The sequence below is a fragment of the Bos indicus x Bos taurus genome, chromosome 2 (genome assembly GCF_003369695.1).
Source record: "Bos indicus x Bos taurus breed Angus x Brahman F1 hybrid chromosome 2, Bos_hybrid_MaternalHap_v2.0, whole genome shotgun sequence".
Classification (NCBI taxonomy): Eukaryota; Metazoa; Chordata; class Mammalia; order Artiodactyla; family Bovidae; genus Bos; species Bos indicus x Bos taurus.
Genome location: NC_040077.1, coordinates 23,363,519 through 23,386,862, shown reverse-complemented (window position 1 = coordinate 23,386,862; position 23,344 = coordinate 23,363,519). Strand labels below are relative to the sequence as shown.

General features: G+C 39.7%; 1 protein-coding gene across 5 annotated transcripts in view; it reads left to right on the top strand.

Annotated features, from left to right (window-relative positions):
• Nucleotides 1-23,344, top strand: part of MAP3K20 (mitogen-activated protein kinase kinase kinase 20) — a 166,940-nt gene that overhangs the window by 9,450 nt on the left and 134,146 nt on the right. For 3 of the 5 annotated variants that reach the window (XM_027557437.1, XM_027557455.1, XM_027557465.1), the window contains exon 2: nt 3,785-3,977. In XM_027557437.1, coding sequence (XP_027413238.1) covers nt 3,819-3,977 — 159 coding nt within the window. In that variant the 5' untranslated portion in view covers nt 3,785-3,818. Of the gene's footprint in view, nt 1-3,276; nt 3,615-3,784; nt 3,978-23,344 lie in introns of those variants that run through there. The other 2 variants (XM_027557447.1, XM_027557472.1) reach the window with 2 other exon arrangements.

Genomic DNA, 23,344 nt, shown 5'->3' with positions numbered 1-23,344 from the left:
TTCAGATCAGGATTTGCTTCAGAATCCTTTGGAGGGCACTTATAAAAACTACAGTTCTCAGATTTTACTTAATCCGATTGTAATCTTTCCAGCTGCCAATGGTATAACAGGAATAACCAGAAGTTATTTGATTGGTTTTTGATTCATTCATTCAACACATATTTTTGAATGGAATAGGTTTAATATGCTGGCTGCATAGTAGCTACTGAAGATTCATATGAAAATAGAAATGTGTTTCACTTTTAAAGAATTTATAGTCTGGTGGGAAGTAAGTGGGAAAGATGAAAGGATAAAGAAAGGGGCTCTGGCACAGAAAAAGGAGAGTTAACTGTGCTCAGGGGGCTCAGAGGAGATGGTCAGGGACGTCCCTGGGCAGGGAAAGGCATTCAGAACAGAAACCCTAGCCTGGGCAGAGGTGTGAAGATGGGAAAGCATGTCCTGGGAACTGCAGATCTGTCCTCCTGTGTGTCTAGCGGGCTGGAGGAGGAAATAAGAAGTAAGAATGGCTGTAAGTGGTAAAGAAAGATCACAAGGAAATTTTCTGGAATTAAAAGACATGAGTCACAGATGGAGAGTATACTGAATATGCCACCAATGAATGAAAAAGACTCACTCCTAAGCATATCCTATTAATTTCAGGATTCTAGGGTTGAATACCAGGTCCTAAATGATTTCAGAAAGGAAAGAATAATGTAAGCAGAATTGGTAAGCAGAGTAACTTCAGACTTGCTCTATAGACACATTAGAAACTAGATGAGTATGTGGTAATACTTTTGAAATTATCAGGAAATAACTTCCTACCTGAAAACATACTACCAATCAAGACATTTGAAGACATACAGATTCTCCCCCAAAAACTGCGTCCTGGGCACTCTACTCAGGTCGCTAATGGGAGATGTGTTCTGTCAAAGTAAGAGACTAAACCAAGAAAGGGAAGCCAGGAGTTCCCACAGAGGAAAAGATGAAGGATGCTGAGGATGATGGACAAGCCAGTGCAATCAAACCTGGAAAGCCACCGCTTCAGCCAGACTGCTCAAGGTGAAAGGTATAGGACACGTGTCTCCTAGAAGAAAGTAGACCCTCCTCCCCCGTTACCTGATGTTTTTACTTTACTGAGAGGAGTTTTGCAGTTCAGAGAGTTTGATGAGGTGAATACGTTTTAGATGTATACAAAGCTAAGTGAAGTGAAAGTCACTCAGTCGTGTCTGACTCTTTGTGACCCCATGTACTATACAGTCCATGGAATTCTCCAGGCCAGAATACTGGAGTGGGTAGCCTTTCCCTTCTCCAGGGGATCTTCCCAACCCAGGGATTGAACCCAGGTCTCCCGCACTGCAGGCGGATTCTTTACCAGCGGCTAAACAAACAGCAAAAACCAAACCGAACCACTAATAACTCAGGGAGAAATGAACAATTATCCAAGAAAGAAAAAGTCATTGAGTCCTGCTCAGCACTCTTGGGAATAACGTTTACCTTGCCAGACTGCTGTAAACAGTGAATATTGACTTAACCAAATGTTACAGTAGAGCGGGATGCTGGGAGGATAGGGCACGTGTGACGTGTTTGATGTAAGGATGTAAAGGATGGGGGGTGAGAACTAATCTTTCTTCCACAGGGAAAAGTGAATACGTAATAACTAAAATGGAACAATCAGGAACTAGCTATAAAACACACTTTTAGAAATGTGCTAATAGATATAAAAGTATCATATGAAATATAAATATCAGAATAAAATCCTAAGTGAGTTGAAATTAGTTCCCCCTGAAGAGAGAATTGGGTGTGAGGAGGGGTAGGACAGGGGAGTCCTAGTTTTCATTTTTTTTAATAAAAGTAAAAATAGTAAAAATATAGATATAGTATTTATAACACCGAGGGACTCTTACAAGCAGTGTTTTGCATTTTGTTGAACAAACATTTTGCAGATAAGAAGAAACTTGCATGTTCTATGTACCTATCTTTGGCATGGTCTTAAATTTTGTGTTTTGGGGGGTCCTTTTTTTTTCTCTAATTAACAAAATATGAATCGAAGCAAAAGTTAGGTAACATTTTTGCCTCAAAAATGTACTGACTGTATTTTGATACTGTGTTTACTTATGTAGATTCTAAAGCTATCATTTAAACTTCAGAGGGTAAACAGTCTTCTCTCTTGCCTTCATCCCAAAGTAGAGTCAAGTTTGACTTCACTTAAGAAATCAGCATTCTTCAGTGACCTGATGCTCCTAAAATGGATTGGCTAGTCAGCAGCACAATAAGATCTATAATAGATACAAATTTGTACTAACATGTGTAATAGATATAAATTGCCCCTCCTCCTCTTTCTTTTGAAAATAATTAGATTCCATAGAAAAGTAATAAAACGCCCACATACTTGTCACCTAGATTCACCAGTTCTTAACACTGTGCTGGATTTGCCTCCTTCCTTTGTATACCCGTTGACTTTTTTTTGGAGGGTGAAGGGGAGTCGAACTATTTTAAATTAAATTGGAGATATCATACTTTGATACAGCACCCAGTATATCTTCCAAGAACAAGGACATCCTTCTACAAAACCAAAATACCATTATTTGCCATGCAGAAAATAGTATTATCTAATGTATAATTAATATTCAAATTTCCCTAAAATCCTCATAATTGACTTCTGCAGTTTTGGGGGATCCAAAATCTAGTCAGTGATCATGCATTGCATTTAGTCATATTTCTTTGAAGTCCTCCATGTACTAGAAACTTCTCTGCCTTTTAAATCATGACTTTGACAGTTATGAAGAGACCAGGGGAGTTGTTTTGTAGAATGTCCTGTACATATGGATTCATCTTTTTGCTCCCTCAGTATAAAATTCTGATTTACAATTTGAGAAGAACATGCCTAAAAGCTTCTTTATCCATCTGCTTTTTTTGCGGGTTCAAAATTTTAGACCTTCTTGTTCTTGGTTGTAGGTTTTTGTTTTGTTTTTCCTGCTAATTTGTGGTTAGGTATAGAGTGTAAAGAATTACCCCTTACCTGGAGAATAGTGAAACTCCTTAGACTGCAGAAAATATCACTGTAATCTCTGTGAGAGGTAATCTGTTCCTCTGGAAACAGGCATAATATTTTTTTTTTAAACATTCTTGGCAGAGATTACTGGATGACTTAATATATTGTAATCAAGGGCAAATTTTCTGCTCTTTAATTAAGTTCTGCTACAGGACACAGTCCAGGGAGCCACTTCTGGAAAGCACTTGGCCAGTTCTTCTCTCATCCCAGAGCTGACCACTTGCTTTTGGAATCCCAGCCCCAAGCGTGCGTTCTGTTTGCAGTGTTTGGGCCCTCCCGTGCCAGCATGCTCAGATGCTTAGGTTATGTATATTTTATGTTAAGTGAGTACAACGCAGGGAGATGGCATGCCTCAGATGCCAGAAGAGCTGTGCAAGCCTCCTGCTGAGAGCACACTTCCCGTTTGTCTTTGCGGTGGGAGAGAGACCTGGTTTCACGGTAGCCTTTAGGCAGAGCTGCTGGGGATGTGCAGGAAGTGCTGTTGCAGGCTTTGTCCGGGGGGGAAATCTGAGCCATTTCTCTGGGGACAGCTGTATTTCAGAGTCTGGACAGGTTGCTGTTGAGTTTTGCTCGGGCTACCAGGGTAAGTGTTTTCATGTTGATTTGTTTATACTTCTGCGTTTCTTCCTCCTAAGTCATCAAGGCTTTTTGTGGAAGCACCACAGGACTTGGTATGCATTAGCTAAAGTGGAATTCAGGGGTTTCATTCTAATATGTTTCTAATCCAGCTTTTTTTTCCCCTTCCCTCTGCAGATTTTGTGGAAGTATAATACTTTGTCATTATGAGATGTCGTCTCTCGGTACCTCCTTTGTGCAAATTAAATTTGATGACTTGCAGTTTTTTGAAAACTGCGGTGGAGGGAGTTTTGGGAGTGTCTATCGAGCCAAATGGATATCACAGGACAAGGAGGTGGCTGTAAAGAAGCTACTCAAGATAGAGAAAGAGGTAAGGTCTTTTCCTGCTATCAGAAGTGGTCGTGATAGCATTTATGTAAGCTTTTCAACCTAGAGTCAGAGGTCACAGGCTGCCAGGGACCTAGCAGAGCCTTCGGGGCTGATCCATGAGGCTGTTTCCCAAATTTCCATTCTGGGAGCCCCATAAATAGCAATCGGTGCCACGTGTGCTGTAGGGTTGAGTTTTACTAGGGGTCATCTGAACTGAGAGGATTTCTTTCCATGGCGTGCAAGACCGAATGTTCTCTGATCTCTTGTCCTGGGGAGGTGAGCGCTCAGGTCTTCCCAGACTTTAGGCTTTGCCCTGGGTCAGCCAAAAGGGGTCAGTAAAGAGAAGTGTGTAAAGTTTTCATCCCCTTTCCACTTTTCTGGTGAATTTGTGGTCCCCAGGACTTGTCTTTTTGAAAAAGAAAAAGCATTATTTCTCTACTGAAATAGAAGCAATACCAGCTTCTTGGATTTCACCTCTACTTGAAGTGCAGAGTGAGGGACTTTGTTTAATAAAAGTGCTACACAGAGAGCTGCTCTACTTGTAAAATTGGAAAAAACACTTTGACTTTCAGAGTCTGGAATTGGTGCTGGTCCTAGTGGAGCTCAGAACTTGTACACAGGCCCTTCATCTTTCTTAGGAAAGTGACACAGCATCGTCCCCACGTTCAGTTTGGTACCCAAACCCCACAGTAAAGCTAGCTGCAGAGATGACTTGCAGGAGCTCAGGGTGTCAGTAACTTTAAATAGCTACCCTCTGGAGTTTGCTTTGGTCGGTTCTATTTATGCCGTGTTTTGGCTAATTATTGTTCTTCTCAGTATGTTTTTAAAGTGAACTTTTCCATAAATATCCTTTAATCTCCCTGAATGATTTCCTTTTTTTCATTAACTGCTGCCAGGGAACCACAGCAGTTGGTTCAGAAAGGAAACCGAAATGGCCAAAATAGAAAGCGCTTTGTGGTGTTCCCTCCAGCACTGCTTTGCGACTGTGTGACCAGCAGTGGTGTGCGTGAGTTGTGAACCCAACCCAGAGGACTAAGATACCTCTGTAGGTTGTAGAAAGCATTAAGAAGTGACAGCTTTTAAAGCTAATGTGTGCTCCAAACCAAAAGGCTACTATGTAGAAAAAGGTTTCTCCCAGTCATGTGTTGATCAATTTTAAATAGTAGCCAAATGATAAAATTATTTCTTTTTTTGGAGTTGAACCTTTTTTTTTTTTAATCTGGTGAACTCTTGAGCCCTTTATAGGCAGGCATTGTTGTACTCCTTCTGTAGGTTGGGAAATAGAGCTTTGCAAAATATGTACAGCTGCCCCAGTAGGGGTGGATGAAATCCAGACCGGACCCCCTATTCTCTAGTTTTTAATTCTGAAACCTCTAGTTTGACCAGGTAAGAACAGATAATAAACTGGTTCCATCAAATTTATATTCAAGAAGTATATAAGTATGCTAATATGTTTAAGCATCATACGACTTCAGTACAGTGAACGTGTTCTTACGTGACTCTTGGATATGAGAAAGACTTTGAGACGTGAAACAAATTTTAATAGGAAGGCAGTAATTGCAGCCCATTGACTCCACCGCCATCCATAGCCAGTACCATTTTTTACTGTCTGAGAGAGAACCAGGAACATGACACAGGGAAGCACAGGAGTGAAAGCAGGAACTGGAAACTGCCAGATCCTGCTCTTGTGTAGATATTTAACTCGAGTGCATATCATTCAGAATTGGAGCTGACTACAGTAAACCACAGGAGCACGCCTCATAAACTTCTAAGTAGGAAAAACAGAAACTCAGTTTCAGCTCTGGGGCTCGGTTTAGGCAGTGACTGTGAGTGATAAAGACGCACGCTAAGTTACTGCAAAGTGTCTCCACACTTTCTGACTTAATGTGTGTTCAAGATGTAAATAATTTTGACTAGGGGTTGGCAGTTATTGGAAAGGAAATATGCATTTCTTATGTAAATGTTTGTTATACTTTATGAACTATGTGTTGGCTTGGTGGCTAGATGTTTTCTCAGTGATAAGATAAAGGTTATACGCTCTGGATTTTTTCTAATTTATAGATTCAGTCCTGTGTCACTTAGTCATTTTTGCGAATGAATCTTAGAAACAATGGAACATTTAATAATATATTTGTAGCTCACTCATGGAACTCTTTAAGAATGACCTAATGTCTGGTTAAATATATATATGTTTTATGAAAGGTAGAAAAAGTTTATATATAACTCTTTAATTCTGCTTACGTGGGCACATAGAGGGACTTTTATTTGTAGACCTCTTTGCGACCTTCATGGGGTCACAAAGAGTCAGACACGACTGAGCGACTGAACTGAACTGAGTTCAGTGAGTCTATATTACTTTTCTGATTTAGAAAACAAAGAAAAATGGCATTTACTTAAAATTTTGGTGGTTCTTTACAACTTAGTTTTTTAAAATATTCATCCATTTGTTTTGTTTTTTAGATTCTACCTGTAAGTGATAGCAATGTAACTCATTTCACTAAGCTCTAGATCCATCCATGTTGCTGCAGATGGAAACATTTCATTCTTTTCTATGACTGAGTAGTGTTCCATTGTACATATAATATATACCACATCTTCTTTATCCATCCATCTGTTGATGGGCACTTAGGTTGCTTCCATATCTTGTAAAACTTCATTGTTAAAAAAACCTTTACACCTAGTGAAAACCTACAAGGAGGTACCATGAGCTGTAGCATATCATTCCCCTAGAATCACAGCTAATTAACATTGGCAACATTTGCTTTCTCTCTCTATATTATTGATTTATATATTTTATATATATGTATTGATTCTCTCTATATATTATTGATTATATATTTTCTAGTGAACATAAGGGTAAATTGCAGATGCTATGTACCTTTATCTCTAAATACTTTAGCTTCTCTGAAGAACACAACTATAATGCAACTATTGGAAATTTAACATTGATTCAGTAGTACCAATTATACAAGTCTATTTTCAGATTTTTCCTATTATCCCAATAATGGCTTTTTATGGCATTTTTTTTCCTAATCCAGAATCACATACTGCATTTAGTGATATATCTATTTAGTCTGTTTTAATCTGCAACAATTTCTCTGCCTTTCTTTGTTTTTTAAACCTTGACATTTTTGAAGTGTGCTGGGAAGTTTTTGTAGAATATCCATCATTTGGGGTTAATCTGATTTCCTTTCCCTCTCACCTAGTTTAAGGTTATGTAGTTTTGGTAGGGAATGCTATATAACAACACAAGTCCTTGGCTTATCTTAATGGAAGACCTATTATGTCAGTTTGTCCCATTATTGGTGACATTAATTATGAATCTTTGATTCAGAGAGGCTCACCCAATTTATCCCCAGTAAAAATACCTGTTTTCTCTTCATAATTAATAATTAAGATATTGATAGATACTTTGAGGTTATGTAAATACCTTCCCTCAACAAATATTACCCAATGTCTTTAGCATCCATTGGTGGCTCTTGTTTGAATCAAATATTATTATGACAGTTACAGTGTAGAAAGCAAAAGGTTCTAGCATAAATGAGAGCCTTTCTTCCTTCCTTTCTTCAGTTGTTTATTGATTCATTTATTTATTTATTGTTTATTGATCCATTTTTTTATTGTCTCATTGTAGACTTAAGGATTCTTTTTCAAATTTGGAATGTTACAGTTCACTACTGTTGTTATTCACTTTCATGCTTAAATTGTTCCCGATTTAGCAAGTAAGAGTCCCTTCAGTTTGGCTCCTATGTCCTTTTGCTGTGTCTCCATCATTGGCATGAAAAGACGCTCCAGGCTCAGTTAGTTCCATTCCTGGAGTCAGCCATTTCTTCAGGAAGCCCTGATTCATGGTACCTGATGTGGGAGTATGATACTCAGAAACCTAGATTTGGCTAACAGGTTTGCTTTTGTAGACTGTTTAAAAAGGAGCCTTTGTCCTTTTGGGAGAACAAATGGTCATAGATAACTTTTATTTATGGAAGCATTTAATTACAATTTAAATATCATATATCTGGATAGTTATGAGCTGTGATACACTCCTATTAGAAATGTAAATTGATATATGTTTTGGGGAAAAGTTTAGCAAATATATAAAAAATCTTAAAATGTTTCCTTCCTTTGAGCCAGAAATTTTACTTTGAGGAATTTACCCTGAGGAAATAATTTGAGATATGCAGGAAGAAGGGTCTAATAAGTTGCTTATCTCAAATAAATAAGAATTGGAAATAATTCAAGTGTCCCACAACAAATTATCTTTTAAATTATGCTACATTCTTACCTTTCCTCCCCCCAAAATGTGAAAGGTGATGATTGTGTCAATTAACATGATCATGGGAATCATATCACACTGTATAGTACCTACGTATATTGAAATCATCATGTTGTATGCTTTAAATATATTACAGTTCTACTTGTCAATTATACATAAATGAATATGAAGAAAATTATGCTACATTCGTATAATGGAATTCCATTGCATTTGGAAGACTACTTAAAAAGCTAGGAAAATACTCATATTGCTAAGTGGTAAAAACAAGTTACAAAATAACATGTACTATCATCCAGGTGTCTTCTTGTTGTCTGTGTGGTATTTTTATTATACTTTCCTTTGTTTTTCATATTTTTCTATGCTGATTTCATATTTCTTTTCCCCCCAACATTTTATTATGAAAATTTACAAATGTAAAGAAAAGTTGAAAGGGTGAAATTGAACATCTATATGTCTACCCTGTAGGATCTGTTATTAGCATAAACTCTTGCTTTATCATATGTGTGTCTGTGTATTCTTCCATCCATCAGTCCATTTTGATGCAGTTCAAAATGAGTTGCAGGTGTCAATAGTTTGCTTTTAAATATTTTAGTGTGTGTATTATTACCAGAGTTATTATGTGTTTGCAGGCTTGTTATCTTTTGAGATAAAATTTGCATGAAGTGAAACACACATCTCACTATGTTTTGACAAATGTAAGCACAGTGTAACCCATATATTTACAGAAAAAAAAAACACCTCAAGAAAAGTCATAGTTCTGACAACCTTTGTCACTTTCTAAGGATGTTCAAGTGAATTCAGTTTTTTATAAGCCACTTTAGTAGGTCACAACTCACAAATTTTCCAGTCTCCGTATGTGCTTTTCAAATGTTTAATGTTCACTTCTCCTTGCTTTCTCATAGCAGTGTATAGGATTTTCAGTGGTAATTTAGTTTGTTTTTATTAGTTGCAGATTTACTTATAGAGTGCTACTTATTTTTGTCTAAGTTTTCAATAGGAAAAAATGGTTTGATCTTAAGCTTATATGCCAAAGGTAAGAAAAGAAGTCATTATTGTATCTTTTTCGTAAATTCCCAATGAGCTGAGATCAAACCAAACTGCTTAGGCAGAAATTGAAGCAAGGAGTGGAGAAGGCAGAGGAAGACACCATGGATCCCAGTGTCCTCTTTCCAACCCCCGACCCAGAGGAGAGCAGCCTCTGCACTAGTGGTTCATCATCTTCACAGTGTGAACCAGACAAGTCTGTACTTGGCACTTTTTTCCTGTCTGAGAGATGGAAGCCTGCAAGCATTTGTAATCTATTGATATTTAACCAAAGTAGGAAACCAGATTTAAGTATGAGATTTGAAGGTAACATTCTTCCCCAAAAGAATAAAAAGGAAGCAGAATCCTCAAAAGCTGAAATTTGAGACCCTTTCTTCAATTGCCTTCCTTTTATAAAACCCCACTTCCTTTATTAAAAAATTTTTTTCCTACCAAATTTAACTCTTCTGTGTGCATGCGTGCTCGCTAAGTCACTTGAGTCGTGTCCAACTCTTTGCAACTTCATGGACAGTAGCCTGCCAGTATTCTCTGACCATGGGATTATCTCCACAAGAATACTGGAGTAGTTTGCTATTTCCTCCTCCAGGGGATCTTCCCAACTCAGAGATGGAACCTGCTTCTCCTGTATTGGCAGGCAGATTCTTTACCACTGAGCCACCTGGGAAGCCCCTTTACTGTTGTAGAAATATTGAAAGCCAGATAGAAGATTCAAAACTTTCCCACAGTGTAAATATTTATAGGTAGAGAGAAAAGATAAAAATATCAAAACTGGTCATAGGAACAGGAACTCTCAGTAACTTTTTATATAAAGGGGGAAATACTGGTGTGAGATAGAAAATGCAGTAGAAATTGAAACAGAACTCAGAAGGAACTTTAGTAAAAATAAGAGCTTTGATTATATAGATTTTATCAACATGACAGCATTTAGTGATTCATAGATGTCTAGCTAATGTTGTTGCCATCTTATTAACTCTCGAGAGACCCTTTTTCCTCTTCTTTGCTGTTCTGTAGATGACTTTTGGGGCTTCCCTCATAGCTCAGTCAGTAAAGAATCTGCCTGCAATGCAGGAGACTCGGGTTCGATTCCTGGGTCAGGAAGACCCCCTGGAGAAGGAAATGGCAATCCACTCCAGTATTCTTGCCTGGAGAATCCCATGGATGGAGGAGCCTGGGGGGCTACAGTCCATGGTGTCGCAAAGAGTCGGACACGACTGAGTGACTTTCATTTCATTCATTTCAGCTGACATTTTAGTGAATGAATTATTTGCATTCACTTAATTGTAGGAATGCTGTTTTACTATTTTCCCCATCCCTGAGCACAATAAAGAAGAATAACACTATTTACTTTCTTTGTAAATCCTCTCAGCATGTCAATGTATCGGTGGGACCAATACAAACAAAAATTAAACATCTTGGATACTTGATAAACTGCTATTGAGTTATGTATCGTTTCTGTGATAATTTGTCCAAAATGGTGCTCAAGAATTGCCACTTGGTATTTTTAAACATCAATTGGGTGGACTTAAGGATGCCAGAGTTACCATTTTAAGTTGCTGTTTTCAGATGCCCCAGTTCTTAGTGCCTTACTTATCTGTTACAGTATCTTCACATAACTAGTCTCTTCCTTTTCACTCAGAAGTCCCTTCATGAGTTATTATTTAAGATAACCCCACGCAGGATTTTTCTGTCTCCAATCAGAATTTACCCATTCTGCGGTCTATTCTTTTAGGTCAGTGGTTCTCAAAGTGTGGCCCCTGGACCAGTAGCATCAAGCATCACTTGGAAATTTGTTACAAATGCAAATTCTTGGACCGCAGTCCACACCTACATAGTCACGGGGACCTGGGGCCTGGCAATCTGGGCTCTAATAGGCTTCCCATGTGTTTCTGATGCCACTGGAACTTTAGGCTGTACCTAGCCAATCATGCCAGGTGCAGGCCATCCGTATGTTAACTCCAGTTTGCGATTTTAGGCACCTTGTGCAACTCGTGGTGGAGGGATTGTTGCTGTTGGAGGCTTTTGAGACCCTTAATTCATGCTCAGGTTAACCTCCTGTGCACAGGCCCTGCTCGGCAATGTCATTGGACATAATGAACTCAAGGCAGTCCTAGGAACATCAAACAGATGGGAACCTCAGGCAAACACCTTCAGACTCCAAACCATTTCCACTTGGGTCCTCATCTGACCTTCCAGCGTTGCCTTTAATTTTCTGACCTGAAACCACCTCTACCCCACCATCCACCTGTTCTGTCCTACTTTTCCATTTCTGTAACCTCATCTGCATTCTTTCCCTCACCTCTAATACCTTTGTCTTCTCTGCCTGAGCAGGTCCTACTCATTCTTCAGCTTTCATTTCTTCCTTCTCTGTGAAACATTCTCAGGTCCTACAATCATAGTTTTTCTGTTTTGAATTTATACCAATTAAAGCTCATGTGCTAATCCAACATGTAAATAAAACTGCCTTGTGACTCTAGAATACTGTAAGGGACTGTCACTTGACTCTTCACATGAACATGTCTTCTCATCTGAAAAGTGGGGCTAAGACCGTACCTCCATCCCGGGGTTGTCGAGAGAATTAGTTGACTTAATGTATCTAGAAGAGTGCCTGACACCAAGGAAGACTTGGGTGACTGTTCACTGCCTGTTGTAGCTTTACAACCGTGCTGTAAAGTCAGAATAGCAGACATGTGTCATGCTTTGTAAAAACTTCAACTTGTTGGTTCCTAGAACTTCTGTTGAGAAAGGGTCAGAGGCCAAATTTACACTCTGCAGGAAAGAGCCATGCCAAGGTTTAGCATGGGTGCGGAACGGCAAGAGTGTATATGCTGTGTATTCAGCATCTCTGGTGGGAACTCTCTGCGGGCAAGAAAAGCCATTGCCTTAGTCACTGGTGCTGTCACCATCCTGCTCGTCATCGCTGTACCAAGTACAGCTACCACTGTGAGTGGTGACTTGGTTAGGGGCTTTCCATCACTCCCTCTTCCTCTTCACAGTCGCGTTACAAGATTATAACCTCCATTTGGAAGATCAGAAATCAAGACAGTCTTGGCTGATATAAACCTGGCTAATATAAATAGCACCCTTCTTGCTGGTCTCACAGCACCTGGCACTGTGCCTTGCTCAGAGTCAAGTATCTGTTCCTTGGTACTTGGGATCAAATCATATCACTGTAGACATCCCTCTTGTTCATCCTGTATGGATATGTCTACATTTTCTTCCTTTACTCCTTGAGCTGTGGAGAAGATAGAGCACATCTGTTTTCCCTGTATCAACTGTACCACTCTCATTTAGCTACATAGTAACAGTACTCTTAGCTATTACTTTGTCTTTATAAATGCCTTTGCTTTGGTACCTTTTTTAGACTGGTATGCATGCCATTTTCTCTTAGGGAATTTTAAACATTTCACTGTGCCATGCTTTGATTTTGTACTACATACCTAAATCACTTTGAATTAAAAGAATAAGCAATTTTAAATGATGGAATAATGAATCACTTTATTTGATCATTATGCAGTCACCCCTCCAGAGGTATATATAAAAAACTATCTATCACTCAGCTGTTTCTATGAGATGTTTCTGTTACTGGGAGCTTATAAGACATCCCAAAGTGAACTGCTATAAAGAGAAACAGAAAATTGGATACATGTTGAACAAATATGTAAATTAAATGAGTAAGCATGGTACTACTGGTATGTCAGAACCTAACACAAACCTTTCGGAGAGGTAAACTTATAGTGAGGAAAACTACAAGGATGGCTTCTCCTGGGACCAAGAGGACTTTAGAAAGTTACCTGAATTACAAATGACTTTTTACTATGTGATGTGAAATGCAGTTACATTAAGACAAACATCACTCTATGATGTTTCAGATCATTGATTTGATATAAAAGTCTTTTCTTTTTGCAATCAAAAGCCCCCATTCTTCTTATTTTTGCTTCTCAGTCATTTAAATTTTTAAAAATTCTTTCAGAATTTTGTCAGATTACGTATTTACTTGCCCGCGGAGGTTATTTTTGATTTGCCATATGTAACATTGTTACAACAGTTATTTCGGCTTTTCATTAAAGTTATTATTGATCTCAGTATACTAGGCAATAAACATTTCAGTTAATAACTTTTCTCTAGCCGTGTTCTAAGTATTGAACTGAAATCAAGCCAATGAATGCGTTCCAGTAAAGCTGTTATATCCTAACTGGTGCTATTACAAACCTTGGCCTTTGCTGCTAGAAGAAAAATAGTATGAAGAACAAATTTAATTTTTGAGAAACACAAAGCCTAATATAGAGAGAACATTTTAAAAACTGAAAAATTGGAGGAGATTTTAAAACTATCTGAAATATTCACAAGTGAATATTCACAAATATTCACAAAACTATCTGAAATAGTTGTGAATATTTCAGATAGCTTTTAAATCGATATGATTGGATCTCAGTCTTCAGAATAGAATTGTGTCACTTGGGTATTAGATGCCTAGAATTTTCTTCTCTGCTTTCTAGTGAAGGCGAGAAGTCACTCACATGAAAGTCCCTAAGATAGAAGTCATCGTATCAATTTTTTTTCATTCATGCTTGATTCCTGCTCCTGGTTAGGACAACCAGTTTCTGTTTGATTGCTGCCACTGATGACGTGTGTGATGCAGGCTTTTCAATTTTGGAACAGTTTAATTCTTAGAATTAAGAATGAATTCTTAGAAAGTTCTTTATGTAACTTCCAGCCATACATAGTGGTCTCTTTCTCTGGGGCCATACAGAGAAAGTTCTTAGAAAGTTCTTTATAGTGTAACTTCCAGCCATACATAGTGGTCTCTTTCTCTGGGGCCATACAGAACAAATCTTACTCTCTTCCTCTCATGTGTCTGCTTCTTGAGCACACGATCTGTATTTGATTGATTTTTTTTTTTTTAATCTCTGCATTGTACCCAGCCCACCATAAATAATTAAGAAATGCTTAGGGAATAAAGAAAGAAACCTTGTGATCACATCTCAGCTTTCTCTTCTTTTGCAAGATTTTCGGAAAAGTTTTGCTCTTCCTGAATCTACAGTAAAGAACAGCCTGCATCTCTAGTCTACTTCATTCTTCGCCTCTTCTTCTCCATGTTTGGCTGATTTTTTGAGTTCTTAATAAATTAGTTTGTCTTTGAATGAAAGGTTCTGCTCTTTGGCAGTTAGGCAGGATTTTCCTGACCATGGTTCTTATCTGGTTTGTTGTTTTTAACATGTTTCCAAGAAAGGAATCCAAGATGCTTTTTCTTAGCTGTGTTAATATCAGATGTTCACGGTTCGTGACCTGAGGAAAATTAAGGTGTCCTAAATGAAATGAGACCATCGGAATCTTAATGACTTGACAATATGACTCCTATCCCTGATACTATTCTTCAGGAAAATAGCACTTGGTAAAATTAGCTACATTGTAACAGTTACACTGATAAGGATGGAAATGTCTACTGAGTGTTCTTGTAGGCTCTGCTCAAGAAGGGGACCACACAGCCGGTCTGCTTTGGAAGACGGATTATATTAAGCAATTAATGAATAAAATCAGTTTAACTCGCTATGTTTTTAAAACGTGTAGAACAGTGCTTCCTTTAGTGGAAAACAATTGCTTTTGTTATTCTAACTATAGTTGTAGAGTCTGTCTTAAGATGTATGTGCGTGCTTAGTCGCTTCATTGTGCCCAACTGTTTGTGACCCCGTGGACTGTAGCCCACCAGTCTCTTCTGTCTGTCGGATTCTCCAGGGAAGAATACTGGAGTGGGTTGCCATGCCCTCCTCCAGGAGATCTTCCTGACCCAGGGATCGAACCTGTCTGTGTGTCTTTCGTCTCCCGCCTTGGCAGGCAGGTTCTTTACCACTAGCACCACCTGAGAAGCCCCAACTAAAGAGTATGTTAAAACACTATAAAAACCTTTACCCTTCTTAAACACAGGCTGAACTTAGTGACTCACTTCCAAAGACTAGAGTATAGAGAAAGAAAAATTGGTAATTTTATAATGGACAAATCTTGCAAACATCACCTTAACCCCGTGATCAGGGTTAATAGCACTAGTGTGAGTCGCATGGTAACCTGTCTCCAAAAAGATACGATGAGAAAACCACTTCATCTCTCTGGTCCTCTTCCCTTCAAACCCATAACCCCAGTCTAGTCATGAGGAAAATCAGATAAACCCAAATTGATGGACAATCTATAAAGTACCTGGCCATTACCCTTCAGCATTATTAAGATCTTGAGAAACAAAGACCGAGAAACTGTCACAGTCCAAAGGAGACTGAGGCATGATGACCAAACATAATGTTATATCCTGAAATGGATTCTAGAACAGGAAAGAAAAAAGACATCAGTGTAAAAAATGGTGAAATCCAGGTGAAGTCTGGAGTTTAGTTAATAGTAACATACCAGTAATGGTTTCTTAGTTCTCATTAATGTTCCCTGGTCATGCAGCATGTTGAAATTAGGGGAGACAGGGTGAGAAGAATGATCTGCCTTATCTTCTTAACTTTCCTATAAATCTAAAATTGTTCCAAAGTAAAAAAATTATATCTAAAAAGTAAAGAAAAACATAGAGCAGAGTAAGGGGAATCAGGAGCGCCAGCAGGGCGCTTATGTTGCCAGTTTATAGGGGCTGCTCTGGGTAGGCCTACTTGGGAAGGTGGTCTTGAGTAAACGCTTGAAGTAAGAAAGGGAGCCATATACTTACATGGAAATAAAATAGTCCAGGCGTAGGGAACATGCAGATGCCAGGTGGGAGCGTGCCGGGTAGTTGGGTAATAGCAGGGAGGCCGTGCTGCCTGGAGTGGAGTGAGTAAGAGGAAGAAACAGGAAATGGGGCCGGAGAGGTAAAAAGGCCAAACAAGATAGGGCCTGTAGGCAATTGTAAGAGCTTCTGATTCCAGTTAGGAGGAATTGGTGAGCAACCAGTGCTTTGGAGTACAGAAGTGAAATGACTAATATTTTGATATGGCCACTCTGAATACTTTGTTGAGTTAAGACTATATGGGGCAGAGGCAGGGACAGAAAGACCAGTTGGGGTTATAACCCAGACAAAGAGATGTTTGTGGCTGTTTTGGGCCCAGGGAGGTTGCACTGGAAGCAGAAAGAAGTTGCATTTGACGGATATTTTAGAGGTAGTTCTAGCCAGATTTGCTCACTCATTGGACATGCTATGTGAAAGCAGAGTCAAGAAGTCTCACAGGTTTTGCACCGAGGTGATGGAAAGATTTATTTGCCATCTTGGGAGATGGGCAAGATCATGGGTGGAGCAGGTTTGTGAGTGCAGATAAAGAGTTCCTTTTTGACACTGGCAGTGAACTAGGGAAGGAATTTACTGTCTAAACAATACCATATACAATGCAATAAAAATATGAAACAGTTGGAAATAACCCAAATGTCCATTGACAGGTGAATGGGTAAACAAAATATGGTGTATGATTAATTGAAATTACACTCCTCATTCCTTTAAAAGGAGTGTGATTCTGATACATGCTACAACATGGATGAATCGTGTGAAATAAGCCAAACACAAAAGGACAAATGTTGTGTGATTTTTACTTACATGGGATGCTTAAACTAGGCAGACTCAGAAAGTAGAGTAGTGCTTACCTTTAATAGCAGCTGTGGAGAATGGGGAAGTCTTTAATTGATACAGAGTTTCTATTCAGGATGATAAATTCTGGAGATTGATTAATGGTGATGATTGCACAACAGTGTGACTGCACTTAATGCATTGTACACTTAAAATGATTAAAATAGTAAGTTTTATATATGTACCCCAACTAAAATATAAAGTTTTTATAAAAAAATAAATGAAATGCTAAAATACATTTAACAAAAGAATTGTGCAGTGTCTTTATGCTGAAAACTATATAACATTGCTGAGAGGAATGAGAGAAGATGTAATAAATGGAGAGATATGCTATGTTTATAGGTTAGAATATATGTTATCAAGATGTCAGTTCTCCTGAAATTGATTTGTATATTCAGTACAATCCCAATCATAACACCAGCCAGCTTTTTGTAGAAATTGATAAGCAGATGGTAAAACATCTATGGAAATGTGAAGGGCCTGGAAGAGCCAGAACAATTTTGGAAAAGAGGACAATGTTAGAGGACTTATACTACTTCTTTATATCAGTACTTACTATAAGGCTACACTTATCCACATTATATGGTATCAAGATGTATGGATGGATCATCAAGGCAGAACAGAGAGTCTAGACATAGACCCATACATATTTGGTCAGTAGCTTTTTGACAGCGGTCCCGCGGCAATTCAGATGAGGATGAGAAGATGAAAGGATCATATTTTCAACAGATGGTGCTGTTGAACAGTTAGTGTCTATATGCCAAAAATTTGAGAACAACTGAACTGGAGAAATATTGTTGGTTACTGAGCAGCGATAAGGGTGTGTGTTTTCTGCAGCCATATTCAGCTCTACAGGTTCAGGAGTGGAGTAGATAAAGCATGGAATTTATTCAGGGCTGCAGTTTTCCTGAGTACAGTGAAGCAAAAACCGAATAGAGGAGTTGAGGATGGATCTAAGGGAAGGATTCTATGAATTGTCTTGGAATTTAAGTGAGGGGAAGAGGGGAAGGAAGACCTCTGGGAAGGGCATGCATGCTAAGTCGCTTCAGTCATATCTGACTCTTTGCAACCCTATGGACTGCAGCCCACCAGGCTCCTCTGTCCACAGGATTTTCCAGGCAAGAGTACTGGTGTGGGTTGCCATGCCCTCCTCCAGGGGATCTTCCCGACCCAGGGATTGAACCCACGTCTCTTATGTCTCCTGCGTTGGGAGGTGGGTCCTTTACCACTCGTGCCACCTGGGAAGCCCCTCTGGGAAGGGAGTGGCATGAAAAGGCCAGGAGATTGTTGGAGTCCAGGTACTGGAAGGAAGGAGAGGGAAATCTAAGAGTGGGATGGGTGGATATCGGATTACAGAGGATGAAGTTACTGGTCATGCAGGGTCTAGGGTGTGACCAAAGGAATGCACCACTGAGGTGTGATGAAGGATTAGATTGTTGCAGCTGAGTTCAAGGACTTGAGAGGACAAGTGTCCGAGACTCGTTTATGTGCACGTAAGCATTCCTACCCTATGAGGCAGGAATTGTAATTGGAGAAAATGGCAGTGAGCTGGGAGCTGAAATCATCAGGCAATGAAGGGCCGCTGTCTGGAGTTAGTGTATGCTGACAACTGTAAAGGATAGTGGATGATGCTATCTAATGACAGATTCAGCTTTTAGAGATGGGAGGGAGCGCTGTCTGGAAGCAGTCATGAGGAGCTGGGAGGACGCCTTGCTCCCCTCCTGCCCCAAGGAACAAATGCTGAAAGAGACAGTAGCTACCATGGGGAGGGGTGCAGAAGACAGCCAGCTCCCGTCAGAAGGTGAGAGAGAGTTTAGGGAAGCTTCAACTTTCCATGGAAGTCTGAGACGACATCACCTGCTGGAGGGCAGTTTAGGAGACTGCCAAAAGTCTTTAAATGAAATGCCATTTGATCTATCTCTTTTAAGAATTTGTTCTAAGGAAATGGTTGGAAAAGGGCACACGCATATGTGTTAAGGGCTTCGAATGCCATTTGATCCATCACTTTTAAGAGTTTGTTCTAAGGAAATGATTGGGAAAGGGCACATGTGTGTGTTAAGGGCTTTGGTAAAGAATTGGCCTGCGATGCAAGAGACCACCTGCAGTGCAGGAGACCGGAGTTAGACCCCTACGTCGGGAAGATCCCCTGGAGAAGAAAATGGCAACCACTCCAGTATTCTTGCCTGGAGAATTCCATGGATAGAGGAGCCTGGTGAGCTTCAGTCCATAGGGCAAGAGTCAGACATGACTTAGCAGCTAAACTATGACCATATGTGTTAAGAGTTGTATATGGCCACAAAAAATGGGAAACAGTGAGCATATGCTACTTGTATAATCAGAAAAAAAAAAACAAACAGAACTAATAGCATGGAGACAGGGAAAACATCTCTGTGATTTGTAAGATTTGTACATGTGGGTGATTCACCCCTGTTTAGTTTTAGATCACGCGGAGTACCTTGAAAGTATACTCATACGCTTTTGATGTTTTCCGCTTCAGCTCCCCTAGAGTATCACTGATGGCACACGGACGGTTGTTTTTTTCCCTATGCTGCATGGTTTGTGGGATCTTAGTTCCCAGTGTTGTCCTGTGCTGTGCTCAGTTGCCCAGTTGTGTCCAACTCTTTATGACCCCATGAACTGTAACCTGCCAAGCTTCCCTGTCCATAGGATTGGTCAGGCAAGAATTCTAGAGCAGGTTGCCATTCCCTTCTCCAGGGGATCTTCCCGAGCCAGGGATTGAACCTGTGTATCTTGCTTCTCCTGCAGTGGCAGGTGGGTTCTTTAACATTGTGCCACCTGGGAAGCCCCCTTAGTTCCCAGACCAGGGATCAAACTAGGCCCTTGGCAGTGAAACCACAGAGTCTTAATCCCTGGACTGCCAGGGAGTTCCCAATGGTCCCCAGTTTTAATCTTTCTGTTTATATTAACTTTTTTCCCTTGATTTCTTTGCTGTCATGAAGTTCTGCATACACGTGGTATAAAGTAAACATGAATTCTACTTAGGAGTCTCTCCAGCTCTTAGTTGATAGACAAAGAAACACTGCAGACATTTTAAGTTAAATGCACATTTATCTGGACTTGCCATCTTAATCTTTTAGTATTCTTTAGGAAGACAAATAGAACATGTGGTTACTAACCAATAGAGCTTTAGAATTTTTCCTTTGTTTCTAGCTTGCTCCAGAGTTGGTAATTATAAGGGGAAGAAATCTGTATGAGTTCTGTAGGTGAAAGCGTGTAAAGAACACAGAACCAGAACTTGGGTGGCATCTGAAATGTGTCTTTTCCTTTATTATGGTGGATTTTTTTTTTTAAATCTTTTTGTTTTAGCAAATGCATAAAGGTTCTGGAATGTTTACCCACAGCCATTTGTCAGAATGAGTGAGGACGAAATTTTCCTTTTTAAGAACTGTATATAAACAGAGAAAAACATTTCACACCTGTTTATCTTAGCAGGGCCTGCAAGGAAGGGAGGCTGATTCTCCATTAACTCTTCCATTCAGAGAAGAGTTTAGAAAAGAGACAGACTCTCCTGTGACCCTGTCAGCTTCAGATAAGAGCCCTCAGAGCCAGACGTGTGGGGAGGGTGCCGCCCTTGGTGTCTACAGACAAAAACCTGTCCTCCATTTCTCTTTTCAGGCCCATCCGTACGTTCTTTCAACTCACCTAGGGATAGTCTGTGTTCATAAGATGCTTCTATGGTACATTTTCAGAAGCACACTTTAGAGTTTTTTTCCTTAATGAAAACTACCTTTCAGTTTTAGTCGTTTGATCCGGCAAATCTCTCTCTTATCCTCTTGTATTAGGAAATCTAGTCGAGGAGACAGGTGAGGTGGGGTGTGATGTGATGTATTTGTCTCCTCTAAAGGAATGTTTGGTAATCTGCTTCCTTTTAAGATATTAATTTGATTCAGTAATAAGTAAGGCATGAGAAGGGAAATTAATAACCTTTTAACTTTAAAAAGAAACAAAGTCCTTTTTTTATACAACGTATAAATCAAAGAAGGTGGTGTCCTCTCTGACTGAATCGGTCTCTAAGCCATGTAAGAAAATCAGCCTGCTTTTGCTTTTTTCAGCCCCGTCACTGACTCACTCTCCATACAACCTGCTTAAGCCACTTCCATCTCGCACACAGCCCTGTCTTCCTTGATTTCAGTGCCTGCCTCACTTACTGTTTTCTGACCTGACCTCGCCCATCAACCCTCTGAGTGAATTTGGCATCCACTTTAAGGACCCCTGAGCCAGCTGCAGACTTCTGTCACGACCACGTACATGACTTGTAGCTCCACTTCCTTCAGCCACTTATGGGTAAAACCTCATAGCTTAGAACTTCTCTACCTTCAAAACAGCAAGCCTGAGTTTCGCTTCTCTGCCTGTAATTTACTTAACCCAGTCTTCCAGCTGCTCTGCTTTTCTTCATCCTTATCACGCATCTAGCCTTTATTCTCCAAACGCAGCACTCCATTCTGGATTCATTTGCCTCCTGGCCTGCAGGTTTCCCACTGCATTTATTTCGGTGTTCACCTCTTTGTTCTCATCTCCTTGACCTATTCCTCAAAGACAATGGCTTTGTGCATCTGTGCATCACCTTGCTCTGTGCTCACTATTTCCTTAATGGGCAAATGATATTAACATATGTATTCGCAGGTTTAGTTTTAATAATTTGACTGTGTCAAAAATTAAACCTTCCATCAGAAGACAAATGTTTACAACACTGAGGAACCCAAGTAATGAGAATTGCAAGGAAGGCCTGTAGTTTTAAATCAGGGCTGCAAACTGCAGCGTCTGCAGATGGTAATCTAATTTAAAGGAGTGAAGTGAGCCAGGCATCACACGGTAGGAAGTGGAGGGAGCTGGGGAGGTGGAGACGGTGGCTTCACTGTGTACAGCTGTGTGCTAGTCCATCAAGGTTATTTATTAAACGTGTTACCAACTGGTAGTTCATGGCTGTTTCTGTGCTGCAGATATTCTGTGTTTGATACACAGAGTACTTTAATTTTAAAAAGTTTATTGTCAACATTTAAAACTTAGATGATTTTATGTGAAAATCCAGATTTGTAGCTTCCTTGAAAAAGAAGCAAGCGGAGTCCCTGTTGTTGAGTCGTGACACTGATGACTTCCTTGATGATGGCAAGGCTCATATGGGAGTGCTAATTCTAGAAGATTTAGTAAAGATCAGTATTATAATTTTATAATTATGTCTCATTCACTAAGGTGCAATTTTCAATAGTATTTAACAATGCAATCAATAAAGAAAAGAATTGGTCTTCTAAAAAATTTATCTGTGAAGTGTATCTTGAAGGACTAAGAAATGTTAAGCTGAATCTCTTAAGAATGCAAAGAGTTCCTGTTATGGAGAAGGGATGTGTTCTCATAAATTTTTAAACTTCCTCATTTATTTTTTTCCTAATAAACCAAGAACTCTGTTCTTGGAATGGACTTTTAACACAAAAATGGAAAGCACCGATACAGAAACGCAAAATGTAGGAACTTCCCTGGTGGTCCAGCAACTAAGACTCTGGGCTCCTAGTGAAGGGGGCTTAGATTCAATCCCTGGTCAGGAATCTAGATTCCACATCCTGCAACTAAAGATCCCACATACCCCAAAGAAGTGTCTGAAGTTTCCACATCCTGCAGCTGAGACCAGGTGCAGCCAAATAAATAAGTAAAAATAAATACTTTTTTTAAGAACCACAAAATGTAAAAGACATGCGCTAAAATGTATGTTTAAGCAAGAAGTAGCTTTGCAAAGTGGATTAGGCAATGGAACCCCACTCCAGTGTTCTTGCCTGGAGAATCCCAGGGACGGGGGAGCCTGGTGGGCTGCTGTCGCACAGAGTTGGACACAACTAAACCGACAAAGAAATAGAGGAAAACAACAGAATGGGAAAGACTAGAGATCTCTTTAAGAAAATTAGAGATACCAAGGGAACATTTCATGCAAAGATGGGCACAATAAAGGACAGAAATGCTATGGACCTAACAGAAGCAGAAGATATGGAGAAGGCAATGGCACCCCACTCCAGTACTCCTGCCTGGAAAATCCCATGGACGGAGGAGCCTGGTAGGCTGCAGTCCATGAGGTCGATAAGAGTCGGACATGACCGCACGACTTCACTTTCACTTTTCACTTTCATGCATTGGAGAAGGAAATGGCAACCCACTCCAGTGTTCTTGCCTGGAGAATCACAGGGACGGGTGGGCTGCCGTCTCTGGGGTCGCACAGAGTCAGATATTAAGAAGAGATGGCAAGAATACAAAGAAAAACTGTACAAAAAAGATCTTCACAACCCAGATAATCACAATGGTGTGATCACTGACCCAGAGCCAGACAGCCTGGAATGTGAAGTCAAGTGGGCCTTAGAAAGCATCACTACGAACAAAGCTAGTGGAGGTGATAGAATTCCAGTTGAGCTATTTCAAATCCTGAAAGATGATGCTGTGAAAGTGCTGCACTCAATATGCCAGCAAATTTGGAAAA